The sequence below is a fragment of the Phaethon lepturus genome, unplaced genomic scaffold (genome assembly GCF_000687285.1).
Source record: "Phaethon lepturus isolate BGI_N335 unplaced genomic scaffold, ASM68728v1 scaffold10473, whole genome shotgun sequence".
Classification (NCBI taxonomy): Eukaryota; Metazoa; Chordata; class Aves; order Phaethontiformes; family Phaethontidae; genus Phaethon; species Phaethon lepturus.
The window spans coordinates 92,323-112,293 of record NW_010531230.1 but is presented as its reverse complement, the minus strand read 5'-3'; the positions used below and the strand labels follow the sequence as shown (position 1 = coordinate 112,293).

Genomic DNA, 19,971 nt, shown 5'->3' with positions numbered 1-19,971 from the left:
GATCAAATGGCTGGCTTTAATGTGCCTGTCCAGTGTACCACACAAATCCACGCTCCCTTTCTTAAGGACTGTGCTCTGCTAGACTGCATTCCCTGAGTAACGCCGTGCTAACATGCAAATCTGAGATGAAGTGTATAGCTACAGATGGTATCTTTACGAGACAAATTAGGGTATAATTGGAATACACAGATAAGCTTTAGAGCACATGAATCCTTCTTCAGCTTTGACACCCAAGCAGCAGACTTCAGCTAAATAAAAGTGAAACCTATTACATTGAATGTAACTATTCTCAGTTGAACCTAAATGAATCGGGCTAACTGGCAGGAAAGGCAGCTGATGTCCACGGAAAGGATGGAGGAAATGGTGGTAGAAGAAGGGTGAGGAAGCTCTCACATAAGGTACAGTGGGAGAAGTAATTCATGGCCTGGGCAATGTAGAGAGGTTAAAGGGGCGCGGGGCGAGGAAACAGAGAGATTAGGATGTCCCAGAAAACTAAAACATTTGTTGAGATGATGAGTTTTCAGTACCTACTACATTTAGGTGTCAGCCTCATGCTCAGTCACTGTATATGTATATAATCAATGAAGACAACATAACAAAAGTTACTAACAAAAAATCCCTATACAGAATACGTCGCTGTTTTGAAAAAAGAACTGGACTGCATGAAAGACAAACGTCTATTATTATTATTGTTTACAATTAGCAGTGAACTACTTAATCAACAAAAGCTTGGGCCAATGCTATTACTGTCACCCTTGGTTATGTGTCGCCCACATGCTTATGTTGCTAGAAAATTTAGACGAAAAAATGGTCATAAAAATCTCATTATTTAAACTAAAGCACAAAAATTAGAAAACTCTAACAGTAGAAGAGGACCTCAAACTTTAGCCTGGTACTTGTGAGACTAAATTAAATTAATTCAATTTCTACTTTAAATGTACTTGTAGATACTTGCACAACACGTTGTTGGTTATCATAATGTAGAACCATTCTTTTCTTGCACCAGCTGGCAAAGATTAGACCTGATCTTGTGTCGTTTCAGAACACTTACTATAACTGCTCTTTTAACCACTTCTCTGCTATACAGATTAGCGTAACTTTATGAATTTTAGATAGACTATGTACATCACAGATCACTTACCTTACAAATTAAATCTATAAAGGAACAGAGAAAAACAGGAAATGAGAGAGTAGACTCAAATCTCCCAAACTACTTACCAATTCTTCTGCAAAAGGTTTGCCAACATCAGCAGTATTTATGTAGTAATACAAATAATTTAGATATGGCACAGTCTCTTCTTAAAGCTAAATTTCCCCCACAGAAGCAGCAGGAACCAACTTCTCCTCTCTCCTCCTTGGTCTCTGTCCCGCCACAAGCAAGTAAGATTTTTTTAAAAGTAAGAAAAAAGGACAGACAGAGAAAACTGGACATAAGTCTTCTCACCTTTGCTTTTCGAAGAACATGGCCTCGACATGGAGAATTATTTGACGAGGGAGGTCGCTTCAGAGCTGCTGCGCTGTTCACAGGTATTGAGCATTCAGTATCACTGGTATCACAACTGGAGATTGGAGAGTTTTCCAAAGTTCGGTGCTTGAAAATTGGAGACTAATAAAGAATGAAAACCCTATACTGAGTTTCCTTCAAATAGTCCCGAGCAATATTTTCTATCTAGACTTAGAACTGCAGAATTTTTTTTAGAGAAGTCATATTCATTATATAATGATGGATAAATGAAAAAGGGGTTAGAATGAAAGAAAACAAAACATTTGTTCTGTGATAAAAATTAAAGTTAATTCTCTGTGATTAAACAACATTGGGTCATCTGGCAGAATTGACGCATCCCTCTGATCCTTCTGTTGGCTGCCTCTGACACAGATCCATAGCATAAACCAGGATTACCATGCTCCACTGCGAATGTGTGAGATGCAGCCCTTGCAAAGGATGACAGTTACTCTTAGGGGACCGACACAAGTAGGTCTCAGTCACTTCATCATGATTTTGGTGCATGTAAATCTTCCTGGGATGAAGCAACGTCACAGGTTATGCACTTTTACACTTATTGAGGACAATGAGGTGTCAGCTTTTGCACATTATCCTAACACATACTGCCTGTGATTTCCATGTCTACCTGGGCCCCACTGCAGGTAGACATAAAAGTACACCAGATACAGATGAAAAATGCAAATAGTGCAGAAAGGCATTTAGTTCTGCTCTTATTTCCTGGGCTTAATACACATTTTGAAAACTCTCAGTTCCCACTCATTTTACTGGAGCTGAGAAGGCAGAGCACTCCCAGCCCATAGTACCAGGATTTGCATGTTTAATGGCTTTGCATACCTGTGGGCTTGACGTTCCTGACTTGGGCTCAATAGCCAAGCCCAGTGTGATGCCACCAGCCAAGGCTTTCTTAAGGCTCTCCTTCACCTCGGTCAGTTCTAACTCCAGGTTTACACGCTCAGCCTCCTTCTGCTTACACTCCTCTTCCAACTTCTTTAACTTGTCTTCAAGAATCACTTGGGTCTTCCTGCCTGTCATACACAGAGATGTTGTTATTTCAACAAGAGGCTTAAATTGACATTTACAGAAATTATTTGCTTTTTAAAAAAGTAACGAATAAGGTGTCTAAAAATGTGACTTCACAAAAAAATTATGTGCTTTGCAAAAAGCATTTTTTCATGTAAAAAGCTTAGTGAAAGAAATAAAATGCTTTCTTTCAGGCACCTTCCCTAGGTTTCTAGCCTACTTTCATGTCAGTATGTATTTTGTAATTTTTCCATGTCATGAAAATATAATTAGCCAGTCACAATAAAATTATTCCCATGTTCTGCTTAAGTCCCCATCCATGTAATGTCATAAGTGTCTATATAGACACACACATATATACCTATACATACACACACACACGCGCACAGATGTGTGCACACACACATTATATACACACACGCAATACACACACACATATATAAAAACCTAATATAGACATTACAGAGTATAGTTTAACATCAAAACCAAACCTCATGTAGTGGCAGGTCTTCAGCACAGAATACAAATCTATTATTTGGATAACTCAGCCTACCCAGGGCAGAATTCAGCACAAAAAAAAGCACCTCATACCAGCATTGACTTCAATGGCAGCGCGTAGATCTTTTCTTTCTTTTCGGAGCTGGGCCAGCCTATTCCGGAGTGCTTCTTTCCTTTTTAGCAGCTCCTCTTCTTTGCTTTGTAATCTCTTTGCATCTGCCTCCACACGATTCTTGCCATATTTGTATTGCTCTGCGTCTGTATATATTGGATTGTAGTTAGTTATCTGATCCTGTCAGTCCCTGCCCATTCCCATTCAAACTTTGATTACAGTTTAAAATGGACATGTAAAAATTACAGATATACACACCAAAGAAATTTTCTCAACTTAACTTTGGATAAAACAGGCCTCTATAGCATATATGCATGTTTGTGTATATGTACTTCCTCAGCTGTTTAGGCAGCTCATTGCCTCAGTGACTTGGTTGTATCAACAGTAAAACTGAAAACTATTCCCTGCTTGAACATTGCATGAAGGATGTCACAGTTTCAGCAACTGGTCTACCATCCCTCTTCCACCGACTTTTTCTCAAGGTCCATGATTCCCACTGAGTTCTGCAGCACAGCTACAGAAATGATATGGGATAGACAGTTTGTTCTCTACATTTATATGGGCAAGGTAAGAAATACCAGTTACCTTATAGTACACTTTTGAAACAGGCCTTGCCTTTCTATGCAGTTCAGAGGAGTGAAAGGAGGCTCCTCTTTATCTCTGAACTTTTGATTTTTAATTGGAAGGGGTCACAGGAAAAACTACTCATTTGCGCTTTTTGCCTAGCTTTCATTCCTACTTCAAGCACTTACTTAAAACACACGTCTTTTCTCACTTGACGTAAGAGAACACAATGATGTTCTCACTATTTTGATACTTGAGAGCTTTCTTCTCCTTTTTCTTTTTTTTTTTTAAGTTCCCATATAAATGCTTTCATTTTATGGCTCACGTGCAGCTCTCTTCTAATTTATAACACAGCCCCTTCTATACCTCTGCTCCAGCTGAAGACTCAAAGAGAACAGGTCAGCTAACAAACACATCGCTCTGCCTGTCTGCATATCTGAAGGCAAAGTCAACTTCACTAAACCATTCCTGACAGTTGTCAGACCTGTTACAGTCGGTCTTTAGTAACCAAGTTGCTTTTACTCCCACAACTACCTATTCCAGCACATATTGACCTCCTAGTTAGAAAGAGACAGGCTTTTTTCCTAAAGTCTATCCCAAATTTCTCTTATTGCCATTAAATCCATGACTTCTTAACAATTTCTCATGGGATCAAACAAACCACATTCATTACTTCTCTAGAAGAAGCTGTGGTTTTGAATCCATATTTTAAAAATAAGATTATTGCTCTTTTTTGTCTTTTCTTCTTTAAGCAAAGCAATTCCTGTTAGGGATTTCCTAGAGGCAGCCCACCTGCCCAGAACCCCGTTTCTGAATGTGCCACTTGCCAGTTGGAATCCCATCTCTCTGAGGAAGTTTTTGAGCTCTGTGGTTGTTTTCATCATTTTGTTATACTTTTTCATTTTCATTACTGATAAGAATAATTCCAGTTTTGAGGAACATAATCTCACATCTTTCCCAGCTCCTCATCCTACTTCTCCAACAAGAATACAGAATTGCTCTCTGCCACAAATGAAGAATTGTTACTCTTTTTTTTTCCTGTTGCCCTCATGACTTTGCAGCCAGGGGTCCACATTTCATAATTATTGTTCTCCATATGACAACCTTTTATCTCGTGGCATGGCTGGGGTACTAGTGAGTCACCAATGCACACAATATCACCTATTCAAAGTCTTGTTGGGCATCTCTCGCTCAGCCTCTCGGCCACAGTGGTTCTTTATGTTGTTTTCTAAGAAGACAGCTATTTTGGATATCCTCATGACTCCACTCATAAGTGAAGCAGCAGTGAGGAGAGATACTTACTGGACGCAGTGCGCTTCACACATGACACCGACTCAGTTTTCTTCGGCTGGCTATTTAAAGTTCTCCCTTTTCCAGTGATCCCGTTAGCAGTCACAGGAGGCTTCTTGCCTTTAAGCTGTTTGAAAACAAAAGTACAAATGGGCTCCAGCTATTCCTGTGCCCCTGGCATTACAGTCACCCTTTCATCAAGGGCAAAGTTTGACAAAAAGATGCCTGCTCGGAGAGTCTTAATAGAGCACATTGAGCTGGAGACAGTGCTTCACTTCAGAGCTGTCGTCTCCAAGACCTGCCTGCTCAGCAGGAGCCACAGCAGCACTGCAGGATAACAAGGGGATGGATTCCCCACCTTAGGTGGCATCACGGTTTCAAATTTATTTAAAACTCTGGCATTTCTTATATTATGAAAATCACTGCGAGGCAGAAAAATTGCACCTTTGAATAATTTTATACAGTAAAGGTTCTTGAAACACAGGTTTCTCAGAGCTAATTTCACACAGAAAAACCCAACAGGGTTTGCCACACAAAAATTCAACACTGTTTCTTATTTACTGTATGACCTTGCCACCCTTGTGGTGCATGGATTTCTTTTGTTTTTCAAAACAATATAGTTATTACACATTTTTAAATGTTGGGAGTTAACATATCAGTTTCCTCTTATACAACCTCCAGCTACATTTTTTGAAGTTTTTCTTACTTGAAAAAGGCAACTTCTCATAGTGTCCAGGCAATTTCTTACTTAAAAAGGGCAACCTCTCATAATGCATAGGCAAGCTCACAAGATTACCAGAAACAGCACGTTTCATGTCCAATGAAATTGGTTTCCATACAGAGGGCTCCCCTGCAATGAACTGGACCCTGGGCAGAGCAACACTGTCCTGGCTAATTGTAGTGTTCCCATGGGGGATTCCCTAGCTGAGCGCATGTGTGCCATGCTCTGGTCATCTGCTTCCAAAAGCTTTTGAGGCCTGAACTGCAAGTGCAATGAGAAGCCTGCTGCTGCAGCCAGTGATCAGGGCAATTTATTGCTCGGGTCCACCTCCGCTTCTGCAACTTCACTGAATTCTAGTATTCCAATATGAAGTTTTTGTAGGGGTTAAGTGAGTTAACACGCAGTATGACAGGTACCTTATACAATGGAAACGCTTATCTAACTAACTGTTCCATTTCAGCTTAGATTGAAAACCACCCATCTTTGTGATACATTCACAGGCTTATGCCAATCACCAGCTTTCGGAGACTGGCAATGGGCTCTAGAGAAGGCCCCTGGCGTGGTGGTGAGCAAGGCTTGCTCTGCCCCGCTGCTGGGGTCTGCCTGTCTGCTGCTGAGGCTGAGCACACAGGACTCCTCTGCTCTCTAGCTTCGCATTGCAGCTGAGGTCCAGAAGCCCGAGGCCACCCTCAGAAAGCAACATAGATATAGGCTTAGGTTTTTTTTCAGGGGAAGAAAATAACAGGAAGGAATTTAAATATGGTATATACACACTGAATACAATATCATTTACTATACATATATTATATGTTATTATATATATATGTGAATATTGACAATACATATAACCACAGTATATGCAACATACAGATTAGTAAAATTCTAGAGAGGCAAATCTGCTGTCACAGCCAGGTCTTGTTTCACTTTTCCTTTTTTGAAGACATCACTTCCTAAGGAGGCAGAAGGTGGCTAGATATGCATTCAGGTTAAGTTTGGAAGGTCACATCTATTTTTTTGTTATTATCCACAATCTGTAAATCATTGAGAACTCGTGGGGAAAGCCTTTCCCAGGTGCCTATAATTCCAAATCAGAATTCACAACTTAGAATTTACAACTGTAAAAACTTACAACTTTACAACTGTATCATTTGCAGTAGGCTCCTGACTAAACTCCCAGCTCTTCAGTGCTAACACTAAGGGACTGAAATAGACCAAGGCCCTTAAGATAACAAGCAGATAAACAGAACAGACAAAAAATAAAAAGCTTTGTTAAGTATTAAATAGTACAGTACCTGTGAGCCAGATCCCCTCCCCACAGCAGAGGTATTAGTGACAGACTGAGCAGAAGACAGATTGGATGAGACAGGGTATTTGTAATGGTTAGAGGAGAGTTTGTCAGTAGATAACCTATTGGGTTTTCTGTCAGCTGGCGGATAGCGCGCAAAGATTTTTGGAGACGGCAAGTTATCGTACAGGCCTGCGTTATCATAAAGCATTTCTTCTCCAACGTTCCTGCTACGAGAAGAAGGAAAGCCATCTTCTGGTTCCCACTGCAACACATACACTTCGGCAGTTAGTAAACGATATACCATGCAGAACCTTCTAAGTGAAATTAAAACATTAGTAATTCTGATGACAAGAGCAAGCCCCCGGTGTTCAGCAAGCATATGCTTATTGCTTATGCTTGAATCAAACTATTTAGAAAGGTGGAGAGGACACAGCGTGGAAAAGCAGCAGTGCATTACATGACTCATAGCCTCAGTCCTTTGCATTTTCCATACTAGCCTATCACCCTTACTGTTTCACAGACTGCACCTTCAGCTGTTAGCTCTAGCACTGAGGGGGCACAAGCAGACTACAGGCTACACAGGCGAATCTGTGAGATTACATCTGGTACATGAGTTGTTATAAGTAATATGGCCTAACAGTTAGCAGAAGCCAAGAGGGTTTTATTCTATTTTTTCTTTTCTTTTTTTTTTTTTTTTCCTTTCTTCAGGCTGTATGTCTTTCCAGTGAACACCAGCTGCTGGTATGCTAGTATTACATTCTATTTGCTGGATAATTATTGTTCTGAGCTAACCAGCTAAAGTAGCTACAGGCCATTCCTTAATTTTTCTTTTTTTTTTTTTTTCTTTTCAGAAAAATGTAAAGCTCAACAACGATACTTCAGTGATTCATTCAATTAATCTTAAAAGAAACCAACCTCGTTGCCAAATATCCGTCCTTAATCCATCCTGGCTGTGGCAGTACACTACTCATACAAAGGCTTGAGCACACCCAAGAACTACACATACAGACTACTCGTGACACATGTGGTCATGTGTTATTCCCAAGAGGGGTTTTCTACCACCTTTCTGACATTACTAAGACATGATGGACATTTAACACTTTGAAACTCTGAATTTCTCTTGAGTTCATCCTTAGTAGGGGCCTTTATGAAGCAGCCTAAATTAAAAGCTGACACAGGCTGCAGCTCCCCTGTAAATCTTCCTTAGGACCGCATATTGCTATGGTTTAACATCCACCGTGTGTTAAACCCTATTACACATCTGCCTACGATCAGCTCTGCAAATTATAACGATGGAAGTGACCACTGTGATTCTCCTTTGGGATAAGCAGTACCTGTTGTCAAAAGGAATGCGGCCCCAGCGACTGAGTGTTTGGTTTTTGTCTTTTTTTTTTTTTTCAACAGACACCAAAAAGTGCCTGGTGTAACCGAGTCCTTACTTTTGCCAGGTCCAGTGTGATCTAAAAAATACCCCCTCAAGTGAGTATTATGTTCAAGGACTTGGCAACAAATCATCAACAGGCAACTGCTTTCTCAATGCACGTTGGCTCACGTGCAGGTTAATGTAAACAGTATGTCTCACACCCCTCATACTCTGTAGGTGTGAGAGAAGCTTGCAGCCTCCAATCAAAAAAATAGGAGTTCATTTGGAAACTGCCCAGTTGGGCTTTTTAGATAATATAATTTTCAGATGTCCATGCATTCAACACATGCAAGCCATTTGTTATGTGCAAATTCAATTCTTACCGATCCATTTATGCAGGGAACATCATCGTAATGAAGTGCCATTCCACTCGGACAGGCGTAGCCATTGGCAGTGCTTCCTCGATATGGATTTGTAGATATAACTCGCCTGTTCATAAAACTGAATAAAGCAAAATGAAAATAATAAAAAACAGCTCTTGAACCTAAGTCTAAATGATGATTCGGTGTTATGTTCCCTGTATCTGATTATGCAGCCTGGAAGCACATATCTTCTCACTTTCTGCAGGAAAGCTAAGGACAGTTTTCCTTCTTTCCTTTTTTCCTACTCACATGTTGCTAGCAGCCAGTATTACAACATATGTTCCTATACTCCCTTCTTACAGTGGGGATATGACTGTGTGAAAGCCAGGAGGGCAGCAGCTGTAACTGCTCAGTGGCATGTTTACACGGGAACCTGCTGATCTATGTTATAAATCAGCTTCCCAGTGTCCCATAAAAGTTCCCTTGTTGTCTGCATTGGGGAGAAGCAGGTGTTTCTGGGTGCATGCATGCTCAGAGGGACACGAACTTAGGAACTGGGAGAAACAAGAATCAAATGCAGCAAAAATTTGGAAAACAGTGGAACTTCAATAGCTATCAAAATTTTCTCAGTAATTACTTCCTTAAAATCTGGGAGTTTTTCTTTTCCATATCAGAACTTTTGGCTGGGTAGAGTGTGCACAATGGCCCTATGCTTTCCGACTCTATCTGGGTAATTGTGCATGGAAATACTCTGTATATTAATTCCCGCTCTGTTTCACACGGTGGACCTGAGTCCTCTGGAAACTTCAAAAGGGATCTTTTTTTTTTTTATTCACACCCCCCACCCACCCTCCAAATCAACATTGTAGCTTGTTATACTGGAACTCTGCAGAACACGTGCAAAATGTCCTGGACTACAACGGGCTAGCAAAGACCTAACAATGTAGAAAACAGCAGAATTGTGCCCAACAGCGATAATGACCCCAAGGAGGTCCACTGAAATTGAATGAGGTATAGAGTGAGATCCCAAATAATTCCTATAGCTTCAGGTGTACCTGAATGGGAAAACAAAGCTTTCCATCCCAAACAATGGAACTATTCAGATTCTGTGCTGACATTCATAAAATATGATAAAGCCCTACTAAATCAGAGAGGGTCTTCTGTTAGCGCTGGCCAGAGCTCAGGAATGCTGTGGTTTCAACTTGTTGCTTTCTTTTGGCTTTGGAATAACATGGAGACCACTGAATTTCTCATTCAGAGACAGATAGCCCTCATCCAACTGTGGCTCACCTGAGCCACGGGAGACCCGGGCAGGAGGGATGAACCTGCCCAGTTCGGTGTGAACTTTTCAGGGCAGTGAGGGGGTGGAATAATCATTAGACAGAAGCTTTTCTTACTTCAAACAAACAAACAACAAAAAGCCCAAGATAAATTCCATGATAAAAATGTTTTTAACTTTATCGTATCTCCTACTTCATTAGACATTATTAAAAAGGGCTTCATTTGTTTACTGTTCCTCTTAATGGAGACCATTACTCAAGTGTTTCTGGTTAGTCTGAAGGACTGCATTTGGAGTCGTTATTATATTTCTTTCTATTTAAATAGCTTCAATGAGAGTGGTGCATAATAAACATGTCTGAAAACTGGGATATTCATTAATCACTACTGATGCACCTGTAATAACTATTCCCACCACCAAATGAAGCTAAGATTTATCTAAGTATCTATCTGCAAACACTTCATAAGCATTATTTCACTAAGCTTCATTAATCCTGTTTACAGATGCAACCATGTAAGTTAATTGTATTCTGAAACTGCTAGATGGGAAAGGAAACGGAGAAAACCTGCTTGGAAGCATATTTTCTTCAGCCTTTCCTAGATACCTAATGATTTAGATGAAGAAAATTGATGGGACTATTAATGAAGAGATGATCATTTTGCAAAGCATCAGTCTCAGGAAATGAATAACCAATAATCCTGAAGTGACTGTGTGATAATCAAAGCTTTAATGATAACTGCAGTCAATGTGGAATACTGATATTCTTCTGTAAAGGGCAACAACAGTATTTTATTAACGCTTAAGTATCATTGTAATTTCTCCTCATTTTCTAGGAGTAGTTGAAAATCAGCAGACAGCTACTCTAGTTGCTTATCAACAAGCTCTTACAGTCCTTTAAAGACACCCAATGAATTTTAACTAATTCTTAATAGGGGAATTCTGCTATTTTGTAAGTTGTTTGACATTCCTTTCTAACATGTGGTCTAGTTGCATATGTTTTTTCACTTGGCTCCAATTAATATCATATTTGTTCAGAAAAGGAAAGCCACGCAGTATTCAGGGGGAAAAGGTTTCCATTCTATTTCTTTCTTAAATGTGGTTCTTGCCTAGATGCTGACTGAAGCAAAAATACATGTCAACACAGGATAAACTTTTTGAGCCCTATTAACTTCAAAACAAATATTAACATCAGACTGTAAGCTAAGTGCATTTTGATTCTATCAAAATTATCTGGTTTTCACAAAACTCAGCTTGTGGTAACACTGAGTCACTTTAATTTCTATCAGAAGTCATTCAAACCAGATCCTGAAAGCTGTGTGTTTTCCCTCGTTAAAGCTCTCTTAACACCTTGCTAATGGCAGGAGAATCTTCTTTTGGAAAATTGTGAAGCTTTTGCCTTTTATTTTTTGCTTTTTTGGTCTGTTTAAAGTTATGATGGGCAGATGGGGTGTGATTCTCTGATGCGCTAAGTCACACAAATTCCAAATTTGTGCGGGGACTCTCATTTTGCAGCAAGATGAGGGATGATGCCTTTGCCAGCTGCCTTCTCAGGCCACCTGCTTTCTGACGCCGAGAAACCACAGGGAACATCTGCAGGAGGGCATCACGCCTGTCCCAACTCTTCTTCCACTCCCGTTTTTAAACAACCTCATCTAGCCAAGGAAAAATGACCGTCTCTTTCCCACCAAAGTCTGTTTTAATGCCTAAACTGATTTGAACATGTAAATCATTATATATGCATTACTTTTCTTAGCACAAAATCAGTAATGGGGAATCCACTGTGCTGGTTTGCAATTTAGAGTTTCTGTGCTGTGCCCTAGACACCTTCCCAATTTCCACCTCCTAAATTAAAACCCAGAAATTAACTAACTGGACTGGTGTGAGCTTGATAAAGGTTTTAATTAATCACAAAGAACTTGTGATGGAAACACTGAGAATATGACTGTCCAAGACTTACATGTGCTAGACATTTTATTATACAGCATATATTGGCCAATATATGCTGTTCATATTGACTATATGTACAGCAAATAGAGCCAATAGGTAAACATGAACTATATTTCAGCATATTTGTCCTCTTCCAGGGATAGTTCTAAGTCTTCAGGCAAAATAAAAGATTAAAATATAGCATTTGATAAGGAGACTTACTGAAAAAAATGACTAAAGGTTTGAGGAAAGTTGGATGGTGTCTGCATCTTTTACAGTACTTAGCAGGATGCCAACACGATAATCATAAACATATCTAACATGCTGCGATGCTGAATCACTTCAGCAGTTCAATATCTGGCAAAGGGGGAGGTGGATTTTGATAAGCTGTCTTGGCACTGGAGTTAACATATGGACATAAATTCTCAGAGAACTGGAAACACCCGGGTAGCTGAATGCCTCTCACCAGAATGTCTGTTTGGCAGCCTGGATGACGCTTGCTGTCATTTCCACATCGATGTAGTCGTAGTGCAGAGCTCCGGGGTCTGTCGAAGACCCCGTTTCTGCCAGCAAAATTCCTATCCATCTGCCCATGTCTTCAGAGGAGGATGCCTGCGAGGAGAGGGCAAGGGCATATATCAGGTCTTTAAACTGCCACTGAGCTGAGCATTATTTCAAAATGGCACGTTCTTCTTGGCTAACAAATTCCTACCACATTGTATGAGAGGCTCTGGTTTCTCTCTGTTCTCTCTGCTGAACTCTTAAAAACCCCAGGATTTCTTATTAAGTCTGCTTTGCTAGAAGGAGCGCACTTTAAGCAAGCTATGTGCTCATCAGTTATGATGTAATACAAAGTGGTCAATCTCCAAAAAAGAAGAAAGAATAATCATTTAAGGCTAGTGGATTTAGATTCAAGTCATGCTGATTTTAGACTTCAGAAAATTAAAAATTATAGAAGAATTATTTTCCTATGCTAGGCTGGGGATTTTAGTTAGGATGACTCCTAAGAAGAAAATCTTAGTCCTAAGTAGAAAAGGGGGGGGAGGGAAGGGGGAATGAAATAGTAGAAGTTTTAGTGTTGCTTTTTAAAAAATTCCAACACATTTGTCTAGATGATGGCATTCGGTTTCCTGATGACACAAACGTGCATACCGTTAAAATAATTTTCAGTTTTTCGTATTTTGCTTCAAGTTACCAATTACGAAGTTAAACAGTAGCAAAATAAAAAATGGAAAAAGAAGGGGGAAAAGGAAACTGTGCAGTTTCTAAATTTTTCATTCTTTTAAAATATTTAATTGCCTTTTACAGTTCCTTGAGTTGCTTTCTAATTTTTTCAACTTCTCTGAATTGCTCTCATATAACAGGCCTGGTTGCAGGGATAGGAGACTAATGTGACCTGCAGCTGGAAATCCAAAGTGATCAAATGGTCCATCCTGACACTGAAAACAAAAGGCTGCCTCCCTCTATATTCTCATCGTACTTGGCTTTAAGTGTCTTCTCATTTCAGCTTTCAAAATATCATGAATAATGGCCCCCAAAAAATCCTGACCCACCTAACACAGGTGAAAGTATGACCTTCACAGTGCAAGGAGCACACCATCGTGTACACGTGTGGTGTGTCAAGAGACTCACCAGGATGCTGGCACACTGTATTTTAATTACCTTTATATGGATACAGAGTGAGTAAAAGTGGTTCACCTAAGTAGCAGACAAATGAGAGTTAAGAGCTCTAGAATTCCCATCAACAGCGATCCATTATTTAATTATTGCTAAGTTATTTACCCAAAGTAATTATATCCCCGATGTAAAAGTGTGTATAGAGAAGGAGCAGGGATATTTTAGTGGCAGGTCAAGGGAAGGTCAGTGTAAAGAAAAAACATCTTACTGAGAAGATTTCTGAACTGCATTAAATCTCTGTTGTCTCTTTGCCTGCAACTCTTACTATTTTTTTCTCCTTCCAGTATTTATTATCCAGCTCTGCAACAATATTATTCCAAAGATTTTTTTGAATGGCCAGGTTGTATGAAAGTGCTTCTCTAATTTAGCTTGTGGGTGTTCCTACAAGTCATAGCCATTAGCAACCACTGTACCTCGAGCACAGCGACCTCCTGCCCGTTTCGGAGCAGGCGGAAGGTCAGGGGATGCTTCGAATCCAGTCCTGGGATGACTTCGCAGCCACGGAGAGGGATAGAAACAATGTGTGTCTTCAGATCTGTCCTGTCCTTGTGGAAAATGAGTTTATTATCTTTCACTCTGCACCAGCGCTCACGCCAACGGTTATTTGAGAGCACGTTTAGATATCCTGCAATAAAATGAAATGTGAGATAATTTACTCCTGACTTTTTTTGAAAAGAAAAAAACCCGAACTTACTTTTCAATGTAATGCTAGCACTTAAACAACTTGTTCCTCTTATAATAGAAAGTCCAGATGGATTTTAGGAAGACAAGTAAATGACCCTGCCCCACTTCTTTTAATGAAAACTTTCACTGTGCCAATAACCTAGAAGAAAGCATATAAAGATGTGATCCCGCTCAACTGCAAATGGCTGTTCTGTGTTAGACGCTGCAGTGGCTGGATGAGCAGGAGCACACTGATCCCCAAGACTTTAGTAAGAATAGAAGAGGGACAGTGATAAAAAGGGATGTACAGAGCCGATGTGCTCACACAGCAGACCCACCGTCTTCATGTGTAATAGCTTTGATAACTGTGGCTGACCAAAATGTTCTGTGAAAATCACAGCGCTCATTATATAATTAGGTGGTGAGTTACCTTCTCTAACATCCAAAATCAGTGTTTTAAAGACCTACTAAGCTTTTATGTCATATATTCTAATTTAATTTAGAAAGAAGAATGCATGTTTGGTTTACAATACTTTTAAAGCAGAATTTAAAAGATTGCTACTGATGGCAATAAAAATAAAATTAATGTTGGCTAAAAATTCAAGAACAAAATGTGTATGAAATTTAGCTAAACTTTAAGACAAAAATTTAAACAAAGGTTATTTTTTTTCCCAGAGCTCATCCAGTACCCTTACAACAAATCAAAATTTCATGAACAAATAGCCTTTAAAAAAAACCTGCTTAACTTATCATGCTTTATATTGGCTACAGTTTCTAGGCATATAATATCATTAAATGAGCAGTGTTTTGTGTTTTTCAGTCTCTGTCCCACAGCAACAATCATTCCAGACTCAAACCTTCAAATGAAGACAACGCCCCATTTCCCTGCCTTATGTAGTTTGGGAATGCAAAAAAAAAAAAAATCTTTGATTTTTGCTTCCACATTACAAACAATACATGAATTCAGCATGTTGCTGCTTCCAAACAAGCTATGAAGACAGAAACAAACGATATCTTACACAGGCCAGAATTTATATAAAAAATTGTCTTCTATCTCAGATCTGATTTTCATTTAATCCTGTTGGATAGCTATCTCTTTGGTTTTCATTAAAACTCTGACTTATCATTAATTTTTCTGGGTTTCCCTTCCAAAGTTATGGTTCCAATGTCAAAGCTTGATCCAACAGGATATAGCAGATCAGAATTGCGCATATATTGGAAGGTGTCATAAAAAAAGGAGGATGTGCACAGCCCTCTCATTTTGGCTCCTTGTGATGATCACACTCTCCAGCTCCCCTCCCCCCTCCTGTAAAAAAGCCCTGTATAGCTGTGCATTATAATATAATCCCAAGAAACGGAAAATCCTTCACGTGCAAGCCAGCTGGCTTGTTTTAGAGTGACTCCTTTTTTTCAGAGAGTACTTTTTTTCCCCTCTCTGCTCCCAGTGCACCTCTCGGAAAAGCTCTTCCAAACCCTTCTACTTCACTTGAACTAAGCAGGATCCCATGCTTTTCCTCCCACATATTCCTACTTAAAACTTCAACAGCTGACCTGACCAAAATGCCTTGAGTGTGCTCCCAGTTGGGGCATTAGCACTTCAGATTAGCCCAGGTGGTCAAAGACCAGTGATACTGTAGGAAAGAGCTGTGCCATGACTCCGAGTGCAGGTGGGTTTCCATTTCCACTCTAGCTGGGTGTCCCCTGCAGCCCTGCTGGGCTTTTCCTTTTGTTCATGGGAGGTAGAGACTTCTAAAGTGCAAAAGCCTTCAACTATGGAGCAACCTCCCAGAGGGCAACGCACTGAGCCAAATTTCTGGTGGTGAGAAACTCCTTCTGCGAAGACTTCCTGCAATGACCAAAGCCTAGACACATATATTTTCCTATAAAATCTGCAAGTAGTGTTTAGTAGAGCCAAATGCAGGCAACAGTAATGGCTATACTTATGTCCATGTCTGAAATAATGATAGAAATACTAGGAATTGGATTGTACAGCTGTGGTTAACGTCTCACATAATACAAAATAATCAATGGAGTATGAGGCCCCGGAAGTTTGAGCTTTTAGGGAAGCCAGATGCTTCAGACAATGCATCTGGCTGGACACAGCTTTTCCCAGCTGTTCTTTTGGTTCATAAATCACATCTGTACTTAGCTGATATATAGACATATATACATACACTTATTTAATCAAAGATTGCTTATGTGAATAATTCCCAAAGTGTGGCTTGAGAGCCACCTGTGATCTATGAGGTTCTCGCTGGTGGTCCATGGATATTCTTCTTTCACATTGGGCAAGCATCTATCACACTTTATGCAGCAATGAGTTCTGCCAGCTACAGCCTAATCACAGATTTCTGGGTTTCCCAAAGTTTTCCTAGTCAATTAAAAGGGAAAAGGCAAATCCAAATTCAGAATCTGGTGCAGCTGCTTCACATCTTTCTTTCTATGGAGATTTTTTTTGGAAGGGATTGGGAGAAGAGTGGGTTCAACCTTATTTGCATACAGAAGTGTTACTTAATGCATCAGAAGGCAAACAGGAGAATGTAAATACATTGCATTGTTTGAAAATACCAGAGCTGTGAGGACATCAGCACTTACCAGAGCTGTGAGGACATTAGCTAAGTGCATGACACAAAGTCCTAGGTTGTGAGCAAAATTTAAGAGCTAACATATAAAACATAAGCATTTTCAGTGTGCCTTTTTATATGCTTCCTTGGTGCTGTCATGCACTACCACTGTCATATGGAGTGATCAACCTTAAGAGTTAAAATAGCTTACTAGAAATTTGTTACTTCATTCAAGCTTTGCCCAATATGTACCACACCAGAAACCCACAATTAAACTCAAATCACTTTGGCTGAGGCCAGTCAACTGCTCTCTTGATTGCGGTCCCATAAAACCTCACCACAATCCATCATAAAGGACCTGATCCCTTCCCAACCACCTTCTTCTAATTCCTAGCCTAAATTTATTTCATAGTCCAGCTTATATTCATTTTATATCCATTTGATTGAAAACAGCTCTTGTTTCTTTCTGCTTTTTGTCCACACTTCTCTTCCCCCTCACCTTTGCAAAGAGCAATGATATTCCTTCTGAGCCTGTGCTACCATTTTGTTTTCAAAGTCAAGTTTTTCTAGTTGCTTTTCAAATTATAAGCTCTAGACTACTTTACTCTTCTTTCAGTCTGACTGAATCTTTCTGATTCTGTGGGAAGAATTATAGCAGTAAAAGCAATTTTAGAGGAATTTCTAGGCTAGGATTTTATAAAGTTTTAGTTGCAATGTGCATTTAAGACTCAAGGGGAAAAACCACTTACCACATGTTGGAACATCTTCTTCAGCTGATGAGGTCTGTTCATCTGTGGATGGCTTTTTCTTTCCTAAGCCAATGATCTTCGTTATTTTTTTCCCTGTTACTTTAGTGACAGTGCCTTTGGCTTCTGATTTTGAACTTTTTTTCCTCTTCACTATTAAGAAAGGAAAAGTGTCTGTTTTAGTGTGTTTAAATTAACCAAATAGAGTGAACCTGAATAAAAATAGTAGTTCAGCCAAACAATCCTGTGCAAGATTAAGATTTGTATAAAAGTTGCAGAATGCAGGGAGATAAACATTATATGCTCTCTCTAATGCAGATGCCTATAACTAACTACTGTGCTATAAAAATCATGGCATTCAGAAGGATAAGAAAAACAAAAATTAAGCTTCTAATTAAATTTAGCCTAATCAAGCTGAAAGTCTCTTTCCACAGCAGTCATAATAATTTATCAGCATGACTGAGGTACCTGCATATAAATATAGCTCACATACACAAGAATAAAAATCCAGCCAGATGATCCTTCATTGTTCTTAAACATTTACCTCAAAATACTTCAATAATTAAGTACAAAACAAAGACATCATATGCTTGCCTAGCAAAAATACTCGTGCCATGTACAATGAGGTTGAGGTATCTTACCACAACGGACCTCTTAGAAAGGCAAGACTTATAAATTAACTACTAACAATTAAATTAGTGGGATCAGTCTAAGCATTCAATGGTTAGAATTTGGGACTTTTTGTGATCATGAAGGCTTGGAAAGAAAAAGTGCTGCTGAAAAGAGGTATTTTGCTAACATCCAGTCTGTGCTTCTATTAACTAAATACGATACTAGTAATATTACAGCTCTGTACGCCAAGGCATGTTGAGCGGCTGAATGTAACATGGCAAGGACTATGGCTAGCATTTTTAAAAGTGCCACCTGACTGAAATCCTAACAAGTTAAAAAAAAAGTTTCTAAGATTAAACAGAATCAGAAAAAAAGACCTTTTACTTGCAACACAGAACAAAAAAAATGAACTTTCAGAAACTGCATTCAGTGGTCTAATTTGGATTCCATCAACAGAACAAGAGTCTCTCTGCTAACTGAAAGGGCAGTAAAAATATCCATCAACTTGCCCTGATATATGATTTTAATGAAAAATATATTTAGGATAGTTACTGATAGAGCTGCTGTAACTTTATTCCTGACATATCAATTCCCTTTGCAACAGGCAACATTTAGTGGTTATGAACCTGTGTAAATTGAGGAAAAAAAGGACAAAATATTCATATGAGAAATGACTATATGAATTGATGAACTGGGAAGAAGAATGCACAGAAAATAGAGAAGCAGTTTGGGACTCAATGGGATAATTTATCATATTTAGTTTAACTGTCAGGAACATTTTTTAGCAATTGTATCTGTAGCCAAGACTGTACAAATCTGTCACGGGCTGCATGCAGTGCTGAGGGGGAAAGGCAGATTTTCAGGTGCGGATAGGTGTACACCAGCAAACACCACAGCACGCGCGAGTACAAGCAAAGGTCTAATTCTCTCTTCCTAAGGGAAGGGTGTTCACAACTTACGTTGTGCTGTCTAAACATGCAATGAGCTCCCATGTTCGAGGGAGGAGGGCCACCCATCCCATCTGTTCCTGTCACCCCCTGCCTGAGGGAAGACCTGAAGGCAGAGCCTGCCTGCAGACAGGTTCCCGCACAGCGCCAGCCGATGACTGGCTGTGGCTGTTGAGTGGGGAGGAGATGAAATGCATTGAAAAAAAACAGAGACTGAGAAAAACTCTTCTCTCTGAGACAGAAGCCCAGACGAACCATTCTCAGGAGCATGAACAGACAGTGGAATAAGCCCACTTCAGTGCTTTTTTGTTTTTCTGTCCTATCTTCCCTTCACACTGCTATTATATTTTCCTGCAGAACTGAGAGGCAGCAGAAATAAGGCCTTCATGACTTACTTAATCTTTGAGTCTAAAGAATATACCAATTGCCTGACTATCAGTGATTTTTGTCAAAAAAGCTTTTTCTTCTCATTTCCTTCCCCATGGCAAAACGAGCAGCTGGGTAAGAGTGGAATAGAGGCTGGCTGATGGGTGACGGCTGGAGATGACTGCTCTCTGGAGTGTCCCTTCCCACATACTCCCTTAGGCATTTCCTATCTATCATTTAAAAAAATAGTATAACTTCATCCAGAACCACCTAAAATGATGCCAGGGATATATTAATCTCCTTGCAGTCATTAATGTCTATTGGTTTTTTTTACTACATATTAAAGGTCACAATTTTCAAAAGCAATCTGTATTTTTAATTACCCTCCTTGAGACATCTAAGCTGGGCTTATTTTCCAGCAGCACACACTCCATCAGCATGCCTCTCATTGGGCACCTGAGCCACCAGG

General features: G+C 39.6%; 1 protein-coding gene across 2 annotated transcripts in view; it reads right to left on the bottom strand.

The window, feature by feature from the left end:
* AFAP1 (actin filament associated protein 1) overlaps positions 1 to 19,971 on the bottom strand; it is a 61,622-nt gene that overhangs the window by 3,898 nt on the left and 37,753 nt on the right. The window contains exons 8-16 of one of the 2 annotated variants that reach the window (XM_010284472.1): positions 17,581 to 17,730; positions 14,018 to 14,229; positions 12,394 to 12,539; positions 8,744 to 8,861; positions 7,002 to 7,259; positions 5,001 to 5,115; positions 3,116 to 3,280; positions 2,339 to 2,529; positions 1,445 to 1,606 (exon numbers count right to left, since the gene is read on the bottom strand). In XM_010284472.1, the coding sequence (XP_010282774.1) occupies positions 1,445 to 1,606; positions 2,339 to 2,529; positions 3,116 to 3,280; positions 5,001 to 5,115; positions 7,002 to 7,259; positions 8,744 to 8,861; positions 12,394 to 12,539; positions 14,018 to 14,229; positions 17,581 to 17,730 (1,517 nt within the window). The remainder of the gene's footprint in view (positions 1 to 1,444; positions 1,607 to 2,338; positions 2,530 to 3,115; positions 3,281 to 5,000; positions 5,116 to 7,001; positions 7,260 to 8,743; positions 8,862 to 12,393; positions 12,540 to 14,017; positions 14,230 to 17,580; positions 17,731 to 19,971) is intronic. The other variant, XM_010284473.1, reaches the window with a different exon arrangement.